Source organism: Phocoena sinus, chromosome 21 (assembly GCF_008692025.1).
Source record: "Phocoena sinus isolate mPhoSin1 chromosome 21, mPhoSin1.pri, whole genome shotgun sequence".
Classification (NCBI taxonomy): Eukaryota; Metazoa; Chordata; class Mammalia; order Artiodactyla; family Phocoenidae; genus Phocoena; species Phocoena sinus.
In genome coordinates, this window is record NC_045783.1 from 5571183 (window position 1) to 5585009 (window position 13827).

Consider the following 13827-nt stretch of genomic DNA (forward strand, 5'->3'; position numbering starts at 1 on the left):
TGAAGAATTTAAAGTGTGTTCACACAATAATAACTCATCAATCTATAAATACAAGTTTTCTCAAGGTTGAACGAGGAGGTATTAACACGACTATACTGATGAAAACATAGCCATAGAAATTTCCAAGGTCTGACTGATTCAATGGATAAACATACTTACTGTCCCCCAAATCACTAAATATGTATATCATTGTAATACTAGAGAAAGAGCGATGAAATATTTGCTAAAAAGGATATCAGCAGTTATATCAAATGTAATGAATCCCAGATCACTTCTTTCTCTAGGTCCAGTGAAGTCTTCTACATTTTTTCTAGAAATAAAGATAATAGTTTCACCATCCTTCAAACATAACAGCATAAAAAACTCACAAAATTCCTTACATACGTGAAAGACAGGGTCTAGCTGTATCCCACAAAGAAACAAGTAAAAATCAGAGAAACTGGTAAGTGTGACAATAGAAACATTCTAATCCACTATAGAAGTAGGTCTTCAGCTATTTTCATTTACCTTCAAAGAACCCCTAACAAAACCCAGGGGGAGAAAAAAAGTGCTCATAGAATGTGGAAATACTCGATGTCAAGTGATCTGGTAGACTGGGTAGAAGAAAATTACATTTGACTGCAAGGTGGTATGGAAACCAAGATTAAATGAACAACTACTATTCACTGAGCACGTACTACGTATGCGTCCGGGTCAGGGCCACTATGTGTTTTTGACAATTATCTCAATCCTCACAACAGGCCTACGAGTTGGGTATTACTTCCACTTCAGACAAAAGGAAATGAAGACCCAGGAAGGTAGGAAGCTTGCTCAAGGTTCACAGTAGCTAACAGCTGTTCAGTGTGTACCATGAGCCATCCTCTTCTAAGCCCTCCCAGAGCAGACAGCGCTCGTGATGTCCAGCCTGAGTCTACCGGAATCTAAAAAAGAGTACCTAACAAACATCAATGCAGGGAGGAAAACAAAAATAAGTGGGGAATAGCCATTAGATGACTGGCTTGTTGGCGTTTGTGACTTAGAAATAAAACTAAGGTTGAAGACGAGGGCGCTTTCGTTGGAAGATGGCACAGATAAGAAGGACACGAGAACCAGGGGGGTGAAAAAAGCTACGAATCGAAGAAAGTGCCAGAGAATAAAAATTAGCATAAAAAATGGGCACTAGCGAAACGACAGTGTCATTTCAAAATTCTACTTCGGGCATTTTCGCAGATTTATTCAAGTGGCTGGCCCTTCACAAATAAAATTAAAAGCACGCCGCCTGGGAGCGCTGGGAGGCCGACTCCTCCCCGGGCATCCGAACCTCTCCTGCCAACTTCGCAGGCGCCGCGGGTACCTTCGGCGGCGGGACGAGGGGGACGGACGCCGCGGAGGGGCTGTCGGGGGGCGAGTCGGGCCGGGAGCGCCCGGGACCCCGAGCCCCGCGCCGGCGGGGGTGCGGCCGGGCGGGCCCGCTGGGCTGGTGTGGTGCTCCCTTATTGGCCGGGCGCGGGCGAGGGAAGTGAGGCACAGGAAGGAAGCGGAGGCAGCGACCTGAGCAACGCTCGAAACGAACATTTAAGAGCAAGCCCGGGAAGGTGCGGCGGAGGGTGGGAGTCGAGGGAGAGCCCCCAATGGATCCGCCCGGGGGCAAAGGCCGCTCGGGGAGGCGGGGAGGGGAGGGGGTTCGCGCGGCAGCCCGGCCTCGGCGCCCCCCGCCCCGGCCCGGCCCCGCCGCCCGACCCCGGCCGTACTCACAGCATGATCCTCGAGACGTGCAGCCGCACCGGGACGCTCCGGTCTTTGAAGGCGGTGGTGATGAAACAGCCGAAGGTGAGCGCCGCCATCACGCTCAGCGAGAAGGCGAACAGCGAGTTCGCCCGCGACAGCACCGTGTTCATCGCGGCCGACGCCCCGAAACCCGCTCCCCACGCACACCCGGGACCCCGTTCCGGCCGCGGTCCACCTCTCTGCGAGCCGCGCCGCCTGCGCCGAGCGTTCCGGGGTGGGGGGAGTGGGGGCGCGCTGCCGCGGCCCCGCCTCCTTTCCGGTCCCCGGACGCGAGCGAGCGCGCGCGCTCCCGCAGCCTGGACACACCCACCAGCGGGCGGGACGCGCCGAACCGGAGAGCCGGAGCCGCGCGGGGGCCCGCCCCTCCTCGCGCGGCCTGGCGCCGCCACCAATCAGCGACCAGCCAGGGAGGGGCGGGGCTTCGCCGCGGAAGGCCCGCCTCCTGGGCGCTGGCTTCCCCTCGTTCGGCCCGCGGCTCGCCCACCATCCTTTCCCCGCCCTTACGGCAGGTGCTCTGGGGCTGCGGCTTTCTGGGTGCTTAGGTTCCGTCGATTTGCACTTTAAACCGGCAGGGGGGCCAGGTAGTTTGGTTTGTGTCCTGACGTGTCGCGTTTGGAAACAGAGCTTTAGAAAGCGCCGAGTCTTCCCCTTTGTCAAACCTGGTCAAAGTTAGAACTTCGGCTTTTGGGGAGGGCGTGGGAGCCGTTACTTTACTTTCCACGCCCAACCTTAGACCAGTTCCTATTAACGCTTTGCCTTCCAGCGGCCGCTAACGCTGTGTTAGCCGATAAGGATGCTGCTACCCAGTTTAAATAGTCCATTTAACAAGGTGTATCGGGGAGCTGAAAGGATGACCTCACTAGGTCCTTAGGATCAAAGGCGGTGGTGGCTGTGGAATGGCTATGTCGGACAAAGTATAATTTAAGTTTTATTTACATAAAATATTTAATATGTATCATATATAAAGAAGATATGTACTATAAAATACATAAACTTACAATTTAACATTAGCAAGCCCTCAATACATAATGGCCCTTAGGGGCCGTAGGGTTCATACAGTGCCAATCCCTGAGCTTAAATATACTGTCTGCCAACACCTTTGTTCCTTTTGCAACGAGGCTTTTTCGTACTTATAAAAATGGGATTCAGAGGGCCCAGTAATCCGCTGAAATTATTATTTTTTTAAATTCTCTGTCCGTAAGCCAGAAGAGTTTACGAACACCTGAGATACCTGCAAACCAGAAAGTGATGATATGATCCTGATGCTGGCTTACGTTGTCTATCGTTGAGCCCTTGCTTCTGCATTATTCATTAATCACTCAGTTTTCATACAGCCATGCAGTTAGAATTATTACTAAGTGCCTACTGTTCCAGGTGGAGTTCTAGGCTTTGAGAGTACAGGACTAATAAGGCAAAGTCCCTGCTAAACTGGAGCAAAGCCAAGTAATGAAAAACGGATAAACTATGAACTAAGGAGAGATCCTTAGTTGAGTTAAAACCCTAAATTTTTATCTTCCAGGCAGCCAGAGGTTATTCAATAAAGCAACGATTTATTGAATACTTAGCACAGCGCATAAACAAAACAATTAGGTATTCTTATTATAGGATGACTTAGAGAAGGGATGCTTGTTGTTACAGGTGTTGATGTCCAAGGAGAGTATTCTAAAAGATACAGGACTTCAAGTATGGGTTTATGTAAGAGATACCCAGCAGTCTGGTCCAGCTGAACAATGTATGTATAAAGCATTAGGTGGAAAAGAGTCTGGAAAGGTATATTAGGGGCCTTTTGTAGAAAACCTGGCCAAGGAGTTAGGATCTTATATCACAAGAAGTTACATGTTAAACAAGAGTGGCATCACTGAACAGATAGCCATTTATAAGTTACATGTAGAGAGTAAGTGCCCAATGTTGACCACAAAGGGACAAAAAAAGAAAGACCGATAGGGACATTTCAGAGTCAAAAATCTATGATTTAGCAATTGCTTAGATAGGGGTGTGTGCAAAATATGGTGGAAAGTAGATTGTGAAAGCACAAGTGAAATTAATATTATTATTATGACATCATGGCTTGAACTTGAGTGACTGGGAGTTCCAAAAACACATGCAAGTCCATGATAGGAGCAGAATAGGGATGGGGTGGGGAATTCTCTTATTCTGTTGTAATTCTCCCATTGTTTCTTTGGATTGTCTAGATACTTAATCATACCATGTACATTAGAGAACACTTTACCTTTTCCTTTCCAGTTTTTAAATTTCTAATTGTATTCTCTTTTCCATCACAGTAGCTAATATTTCTAACAAAATCCTCAATAATGGAGATAATTGGCATCCTTTCATTTCTCCAGCAAGTAAGATGGTGGCTTTGTTATGTAAGTGGTGTGTGTGTGTGCGCGCGTGTGTGTGTGTGTGTGTGTGTATCATATTGATATCTAGGAAATATCCATTAATTCCTTTTTTATTGAGAAGTGTTCTTTAACATGAATGAGTGTTGAATTATTTTCACATGTGTTTTCTGTATCTTTGGATGTGATCACATAATTTTTCTCCCTAACTCTATGCCATAGACTGAATGTTTGTGACCCCACCCCCCAAATTCATATGTTGAAATCCTAACTCCCAGTGTGATGGTATTAAGAGATGGGACTTCCAGTAGGTGATCAGGTCATGAGGGTGGAGCCCTCATGAATAGGATGAGTGCCCTTCTAAAAGAGACCCCAGAGAGGTCCCTTACCCCTTCCTTCATGTGAGGACTCAATGAGAAGACTGCCAGTCTATGAACCAGGAAGCCGGCTCTCACCAGACACTGAATCCACCGGCACCACGATCTTGGACTTCTGACCCTCCAGAACTGTGAGAAATGAACTTCTGTTATTTATAAGCCACCCAGTCTATGGTAATTTGTTATAGCAGCCAGAACAAACTAAGACACTCTATTAATATGATGGATTATATGAACAGATTTCTTAATATTGAACCATTGCACATTCCTGGAATAAACTCCACTTGGTCATGATGAATTAATTTTTTTTTTTTTTTTTTGCGGTACGCGGGCCTCTCACTGCTGTGGCCCCTCCCGTTGCGGAGCACAGGCTCCGGACGCGCAGGCTCAGCGGCCATGGCTCACGGGCCCAGCCGCTCCGCGGCATGTGGGATCTTCCAGGACCGGGGCACGAACCCGTGTACCCTGCATCGGCAGGCAGACTCTCAACCACTGTGCCACCAGGGAAGCCCATGATGAATTAATTTTTAATATGATCTTGGGCTTTCTTTTCTAATTGTTCTTTTAAGTTTTTGCCATAAATATCCAAAAGTGAAATTGATCTGTGTTTTTCTTTTTTTGGTCGTAATATTATACTCAGATTAGAATATGAATTTGTAAGTTTTCCTTGTTTTTCTATGCACTAGGATATTTAAGTGGCACTTGGATTATCTGTTCTTTAAAAATTGGGTAGAAATCACCTTGAGATGCTACTCTTCTTTTTTGATGGTTATTGATTGTTCATTGTAATTACCTATATGTGTGCTTTCTCCCTTTTTAATTATTTTAATTAGTATTGTTTCTTTGTTGAATTTTTTCAAAGAACTATCTTTTACATTTCCTAATTAAATCTACAGTTCTTTGTTTTCTTATTCATTAATTTTTGTTTTTAACATTATCAACTATTTCCATTCCACTTTTCCTTGGTTTTCTAGCTTTAAGGATTAGATATTTAATTGACATATTTTCATTTGTATTGTTATGATAACGACTTTAGCTGTATCCTAAGATTTTTGATCAGTTGTGTTTAGATTTTGTATTTCTTTTCTGAGGGGTAGCTTAATTGTGTGTGTGTGTGCACGCATGAGCTACGTTTCCAGGAGGAGGGACCTTTTTCCTTTTGATGGTTTTAAATTGATGTCTGATTTTATTTCATGTAGACAGAGAATGTTGTTTCTACTCTTTGGATTACTGAGGTCTTCTTTGTGGCCTAAAATGTCACTTTTGTGAATATTCAGTGTGCACTGGAAAAGGTTATGTATTTTCTGCTAATGGTATACAGAGCTTGCTATATATCTATGAGATCTATCTTATTGATTATGTTATCTGTGTCTTTTATATCCTTATTAACGTTTTGTTATCTTTGTTTTCTTGGATTGAGAGAGATGTGTTAAAGTCTCCAAATTATTGTGTTTTTGTCTGTTTCTCCTCTCATCTTTATACTTCCTGCTTTATACAATTTGTTAAGTAATAGTATGTCTTCGTTATGAATGGTGTCTTTAGCATCATAAAGTATTCTTCTTTTCCTCTTAATGCTTTTCGATCGGAGTTCTAGCTTCTCAAATGCCAAGATTGCATGGGAGGAAGTTGACGCTGTTATTTATCTAAAATAATACTGTAGACCTCAGTTAAGGTTTAGCACTTTTTGACTAAATGTCTTCTCCTCTTTGATAATTTCTACTGAGAACCTGATGGCAGTTATGAGAGGAACAGCTGGAGTGCTTTGTCAGCACTTGAATAAATAGGGAGTGGTCGACTGGGGAAGACATGCTTAGTTATATTTTCCAAGACTAGGAAGAACCACAGGATAAAGGTAAAGTCTCCATCTTCTTATTTGCAAATAACTATTCTTCTGCAACACTGAGCCAAGAAGAAGGAAGAGGAGTGACTTAGGGAATACTTTAAATAAAGCTGTGTGCACATGGACAGTTAGGCTGTGGAAAAAGCAGATAAGCCTAAAGAGACAGCATTGTAATCACATATGCTATTGTTCGGGATGTGCAAAGTGCCCCAGAAGCACCAGGCTACCCAAGGAAGTTGCTGCAGTGGAGCGTGTAATAGGTCTGACCCACTGAGGACTCCCATTAGAACTATTTTTCATAAAGGGACTATAAATTATACTGTCCATCATGGAGAGTCATACATTTTTCTATCCCTTTCAATGTCCTGGACAGAACCTTGTATCTAGTAGATGCTCAGAAAATTCTAGTTGAATTGAGGTGCCCTGAATCCATAAACTATATTTTTGAAGAATTTTCACAGAAAAGATATACATGTCATACGCAAATAACAAGTATTTAAAGTATAAATTGGTAAAATGGTATCAAGTGAAAGCTAACTTGGATATGAAGGCTGAGGACAAATTGTAGAAGGCTTGAATGCCAGGGTGATAAGTTTGAACATCACCCAGGAGACAGTTGGAACCTTTGGGAATTTTAGGTCATTTGAATATAAAGGCCATGGGGTCTCTAGGTAGATAAGTAATTTCTTAGGGAAGAATGAATCTGCCAGCGGGTAGACCAGGTGAGAGATTGTCGCAGTAGTTCAGACGTGAGATGATGAGCGCGTGAATCAAGGCGATGGCAGTGCAAATGGAGGGAAGGAGCAGATGCATCTGTGAATTTCCCTCCAATTTCATCCATAGCCTCTAGGTTTTTACTACATTGAGAGTATTTCCAAGGACTCTGGGAAATATCCATATCAAGTCATTCAGCCCCAATTCCAGTCCTGGCACCAATTCACTGGCATTTCATGGATGCAGTTTCATGGAGGACTGTTTCACGGGTGAAGTCAGGAGATGTGAGGCTCATGGGTCAGAGACTAAGGACTTTGTTACTGGTGGCACAGCAAGCAGCCCGAGCATCACATTTGAATTGGTTCTTCTTGGCCTCCGAGTCCCTCGGGGGCGACCCAGAGGGCCCGGATGTCAGCTGTGCCCACATCATCTGCATTTTTGCTGAGGAATGTTAAGCCTGAGTTTATTACAAGCAGTAAGCAGGGAGACATCACCTCCTCCCTCAAGGTTGCCCGCTGCAAATGCAACTCGAGAGGTGGCCTGAGTAAAGAGAAGTCAGGGCTTTGCATGGTTGGCGTACCCAGCAAAACATGCGTTCAAAGACTTCTCTCCCAGTGCGTGGATCCAAAAGTTGTATGTGTTTCAAATTGCGATAAATGACAAACAGCCTTCAAAAGGTGGTGCCCGTTTACCCTCCCAGGCACGGTTAACAACCATGGAGCTTCTGTTTTTTATGCTGAGCTGACTGCCAGTTTGCATTTCTGAATGTAAGGTTACAGATGAAATATGTTTATCGCTCATTAGTATTCTCTGTGAATTGCCTCTCCAAAATTGTCGCCCCCTTTCTGCTGTGAAATGCTGTCTCTGCCGCTTCCTTGATTTTTCTTGCCTGATTTTCAAGACCTCAGAGCTCTAAGTCCAGCCAACGTTGCCAAATTTGTCTCTGCAACACTCACCTTCTCCCCTAGCCCCCAGTGCCTCGATCTGTCAGACTCCTCGTGCCTTAACTCTCGTTCCCTTCACTTAGAACGCTCGCCCCTTCTATTCTCCCCCTCCACTTTCTTCCCATCTTTTAGCTTCCAACTCGGGCTTCCCTGCCTCTTCCAAATATTCCTTGACAAGTTCGACTTACCTAGATTTCACTGCTTTGAACTCTTTCATAAACTTCTTTACATTAACCAAAATTTATAACTTAATTTTATGTTATAATGAATTTTTATGGTTATATCGTCTATGTCACCCTTACCTCCTAGGTTTGATTGCATGGATCTATGACTTCTTTTATATCCTATATAGAGCCTCTTGGAGTACATATTATCATACGTGTATTTAACCAAACAGATAGCTTCAAAACTATTTTTTTCAAGATATTTGTTTGGTTAATGACTATTAAATAGACCATGCCAGTCTTATAATTCTAGCAGTTCTATTCCTATGCATTTCTTTAAAGAGAGAAAACCAGAAAAACAAAAGGCTTAAGCAGAAGGAAAACCACTTACTGGGCATTTGAGGGGACAAAGGACTATGTAATTTAAACAAAACAAAACAAAGCAAAACTTGTTGCTTTCAGGCCATTTTGTGTCTGTTAAAGTTTTTCCAAGCATGACTCCTGTGACACTAAGGAAATTTAAGAATATGTTTCAATTTTTGTTAGAGTATGTACCTTTATTTTCCTTGATACTTACATGAAAATTACCCATTCAGCCCAGGGCCCTTGGAATGAAGCAAAGAAGCAAATGTTTCCACTCAGGAGGCTGTGGGGCTTTTATAAAGTTCATCATCAGCCTCTAGAACATTCCTCCAAGCAGCCGCTCTTCCATACTTTTGTCCTTCCATTGTTGTCACTCTTTGCATCTTGACTTTGCACTCTGGGTCTTCGTTCCTGTCTTGGGCCCTCCTTTCTCAAGCTTGCTTTTTGAACCTAGCCTTTTGGTCCACTGTCTTTGGCCCACCTGTGTGTGCTGTTAGCCTGTGTGGCAGGTTAGCGCGTGGGTTCACAGCTGCCTGCCCCTCGTGCACAGGCCAGCATAGTTTATGGAGCCTCCTTGGTCGGGGCATGGTGGCTAATTGGAAATTATCCCAGAGACCCTTGGTTTCTGTGGAGCTAAATGTCACCCGCCCAAGGAAAATGAAAAGCAAGAAGTCCTTCCATATTCTCTAGACAATCAAAGACATCCGGAAGTTATGGGATTCTTTGGATAGAACAGGCACTTAATATCCACCTTCTCTGCTCATAGCATCTAGACAGCTGTCCTTGCAGGAAAGTGAGAAGCTGCTAGTGAAGCTGTGGCATTCTCTTAGTTGGAGAGCCTGGTCAGCTTTTCTGTCTTCCTGGCCCCCTCAGACTCACCCAGAAACCCACTGTTCCAGCTGTATCTCTAACACGCTAGACATCTGGCTACTGGAAAATCCAGCTTCTAATTTGTATCACTGCAGTCACTGTGCACACATCCCAAGGAAGCTCGTCCCAGCTGAGGTAAAGGGGCCTGAGAAAGGGCTGTCAGCCTCAGGCCAGCTTTGGGGCATCAGGTCCTAGTATGGGGTCGGCCCAGTACCCTGCTATAATGAGTGCAGACCACCAAAGCTCTAAAGTAAGATCCAGAAATTCAGACCATGCCTGGTGAGGTTTATTACTTCTTGCTCCTTTGTGTTCTCTTTAGTATAGAAAAGTTTCTAGATACCCACTGGCAAACAAAGCCAGCTGCATCTGGGATGGATATAAATGGGAAAATAGTTATGGGAACTGTGTCGAAGGGTTAACCCAAAAGGCCTGAGACTGCTGTGCTTAGAAGTGCCTGCTTGCAGGGTTGGCCCTTGGCTGGCATCTGGGGACTCGGCTGGTAAACGGTTCCCTGAACTAGTATAAAACTTCCCCTAAATGATAAAAGCGGCTTACTGTCCCTAGACTGTGGGTAGAACCAATGTGGTTCATGACACACCTGCTCTCCTTCTGAGAGTCTGGAATATTGGTACGTGCTAGGCAGAGGGTGACTTTATGACGATTCCCGTGTAGAAACCCTGGGCAGAGTCGAACGCCTCCCTGGTGGACAACGCTGCACATGTGGTCACGGTCCCCAGCTGGAGGAATTGAGCACATCCTGTGTGACTCCACGGGGCGGGGGGGTCCTGGAAGTCTGGGCCTGGTTCCCCCAGATGGCTTCCCATGCACAGTTGCCCTCGGCTGATTGTGTTTTGTAATCCTTTCAGTGTCGTAAACCTTGGCTGTGAGCATGACTGTATAGTGAGTCCTGTGTGTCCTTCTAGAGAACCACCAAAACTGAGGGGACCCCGACACAAGGACTATCTCCCATGTCACGAATTTTCACATTTAGAAAGTCCTAAAGGATTTCTACCAAGACATATGGAAACAGCCCCAGTCTGTTTTGTAAGGGGAGCTGCTGTACTTGTCCATGTTTTACCCTAAGTCCTGCACGTGCACTCGGTCTTGTGTTCCGGCCCGTGCTGCCCACACGCTCTGACCTACCGCACCGGGCACTTACCCCACCTGGCCTTCAGGTTCCCTGCCTTTGCCACTCTGCTCCCAGTGCCTGCCCTGGGCCCTGCTTGTCGTGCCAACTCACGCGAGCACATTTGCCGGCGTGCTTGACCTTGAATTACCTGCTCAGTCCTGATTTTCACAGTCTTTTGCCTCCTCTCGTGTCCACGGCATTGGATGGAGATGCTTTCACTGCTGCTTCTTCATCATGAGCGATGCAGCGGCCTCGTCAGCTCATCTGATTGCCCTGCAAGAGGAATGAATTAGGCAAACTCCACAATTCCAGCCAAGTTCATCATTCTCTGTGTGAACGCATAGCACCTTCATGCTCCTTATTTATGTGTGTAAAGCTGAAAAGAATTTAGAATCAATATATATATGTAACAGAGAAGGTTAGAAAACTCAGGGTAATACCTAAAACTGCTATTTTTTTCGGAGATTTTTTTTTTTTTTAGCTACTGAGAATACCTTAAAAAGTTAAAAATCCATGTAGAACTCTATTATTCTGTCTTAGTAACTTACAAAAAAGGAATAAGGAAATATTTGAATTCTTTACATCCTTACTTTGCAAGGTCCATTCTGAGAAAAAAAATTGTTTCAAGAGAACTTATTAGATTTCAGCTTCTGGGTGCTGGAGTCTGTTCACATGTTTTGCACTGTTACATTTCTATGAATCCTTCTGTTGGAAGGAAGTAAAAAGTACCACTCAAGGGATGTGACTACACTACTAAAACTGGAATTCATGAAGCACAAATTCCGCTTCTGTGGTTTAATCGTGAGTCATATTGCGTGAATCAGTTCATACGTGGATGACATTGTAGGAGCGGGTGGGGAAGCAAAGAACTCGTGACCTGGAATAAGATCTGTTAACAGACGCTGAGAAAAGGTCATGCCGCGTGCAATGACGCAACCGTATCAGTAGGCAAGACCCAGTGCCCCAGAGACAGCTGTGATTCGGGTGACGATCAGCATACGGGATTTGAGTTGTACGTGAACCCTTTGCGTGTCTTTCTGCCCTTAGGCTGCTGATTTGTATAAGACACGTTTCACTATAAGTTATCGTATTTAGCAGCTGGTAGTTTTTGTGGCAACCTTCCTGGGAAAGATCCCAAGTGATTCCTGACACCAAGTGATTCTTGACACCAAGATCCCTAGAAGAAAGTGGTGAAAGGTGTCTTCCTTCTTTCCTCAAACAAATATAAAGAAAAAGCAAAACTTCAATCAATCTACAAACTACATTTCTTCACTTTCTATCTTCGTTGAGGCTTTGAACGTAGATATGGGTACAGAGAGGGACCCACATGGCACTTGTACTTCTCTTTGGTTCAAAGGCTTACGGTGGACTTATAATTCTTCTACCGAGCCTAGAATTAATGTTTTTAAGGTAAGAATTATTTCTTATGTGTGTAACACCTTTGAAAATTTACTTAAAGGTTTAGGGAGAGAGTTGCTGGAATAAAACATGTAGATGATGGATATCTGAGAATATATCTTGATCATTTACATTAATTCTTAATGAAATAATTCCTGGTAAATCTTTTTTCTAAAGTTGGGTTTTCTAGCCACATAGCCTTGATGTATTACATGTACTCATTGGGCTTGATTTTCTGATTATAAGAGAAGCTTTGCAAAGCTGTACCCACATTTGCCCAGAACTGTTCTGGTCTAACCTTGTTGTACTTGAAAATTTGTGATAGTATTTCATTTTCAAAAATGTCTTGGTTCATAATAAGTTCTAAGATTATGCTACAAATACAGCCGATGGTAAAGAATTTGGACTTTATTCTAAGTACAGTGGGATGCAGTCTTTTTGCTCATTTTGTGTTAGTACAGCTATAAGGATTTTACAGTTGTCTCACACTTTATCTTCTACCTACTCCCTTGTTTGTTCTTCTGCGTCAAGCTAGAAAAATTTTCCTGAATCGCTCCCAAGGTCATCTAGCCACAAAAAACAGATAAAAGCCCATTTCTGCCTTTCCTGGGCCACTTGACATTTCTACAAGATTACTTCTCTCTGCCTGGATTTCTAATCCTGCAATTCAATTACTGTGTAAGCAATCTTGCTATGTTGTTATAAACCATATCTCTATGTTTTAAATATTCTTGCTTATGGCACTTCTTTTCACATATTTTCTAATTTATTTTGAATGATCTTATAGCCATCCAGTCTGCTGAAAATTATTCTGCTGTCCGCTTTCTGACCGTGGGCAGGTTATTGTACCTTTCCTTTGTAAAATGGAGCTATTAACACTACTACCTCATAGAGGTTATATTAGTCTAGGGCTGCCATAACAAAATACTACGGACTAGGTGGCTTCAACAACAGAAATTTATTTTCTCACAGTTTTGGAGGCTTTAAGTCCAAGATCATCGTATGGTCAGTCAGGGTTTGTTTCTGGGGAGGCCTCTCTTCCTGGCTTGTAGACAGCCACCTTCTTGCTGTGCCCTCACATGGCCTTTTCCCTATGTGCCTGCAGAGAGAGAGCTCTCATGTCTCTTCCTCTTCTTAGAAGGACATCAGTCCTACTGGAGTAAGGCCCTTTATGACCTCACGTAACCTTTATTACTTCCTTATAAGCCGTATCTCCAAATACAGTTAGTTGCATTAGGGGTTAGAGCTTCAACATATGATTTTGGGAGGAGACTCAATTCAGTTCATAACAGGAGCATTATGAGCAATAAATGAGATATTACATGGAAAGATACTTGGAGTAGAGTTTCATATTCTATATTTTGATAATTTTAGGATATACTGAAATACATAAGATATTTCTATATATTCTAAATTGATATACTAGTGCTCAATAAATGTTATCTGCTACTTTTATGTTTATTATTTGTTTTTGTTCTTGTCTGTCCCTAAGACTTAGCTCTTTTATTTCATCCCTGCCCTCCTCTCTAAGTCAATCTATAGATCCAGGCTCTCAGCCATTGGGTCAATCATGTACCAAACAGACTTTAATGAGTCGTTCTTCACCAAAATCAGTGATTCTCATATGTAAAATTTGAAACTGCTGTTTACACTATCTACAGGAAAACAAAAACTTGGAATATGAGGTAGTTGCTTCAATTGACCAGGGTGGAATGGGGCAGTATTATATACAAAATTAATTGGGAAGAAAACAGTATCTTTGACACAAGTCATACTACATATTAGCTGAGAGAATAATTCAATACAAACAGTGATAACACTCATGATTCTTGTCATGATCTGTTGACTCAGAAAAGAAAAAGGGTTTAATCTTTAGTGACTTAAGTACACCTGATGCAATTATGATACATGCAATCTTG

General features: G+C 43.4%; 1 protein-coding gene across 2 annotated transcripts in view; it reads left to right on the forward strand.

The window, feature by feature from the left end:
- The first annotated feature begins 1546 nt into the window (after positions 1–1546).
- Positions 1547–13827, forward strand: part of ASB5 (ankyrin repeat and SOCS box containing 5) — an 87896-nt gene continuing 75615 nt past the window's right edge. The window contains exon 1 of one of the 2 annotated variants that reach the window (XM_032618233.1): positions 1547–1574. Coding sequence is in view for 1 of the 2 variants with exons in the window: in XM_032618232.1 (XP_032474123.1) it covers positions 1738–2276 (539 nt within the window). In the remaining variant the exon portion in view is untranslated. Of the gene's footprint in view, positions 1575–1735; positions 2277–13827 lie in introns of those variants that run through there. The other variant, XM_032618232.1, reaches the window with a different exon arrangement.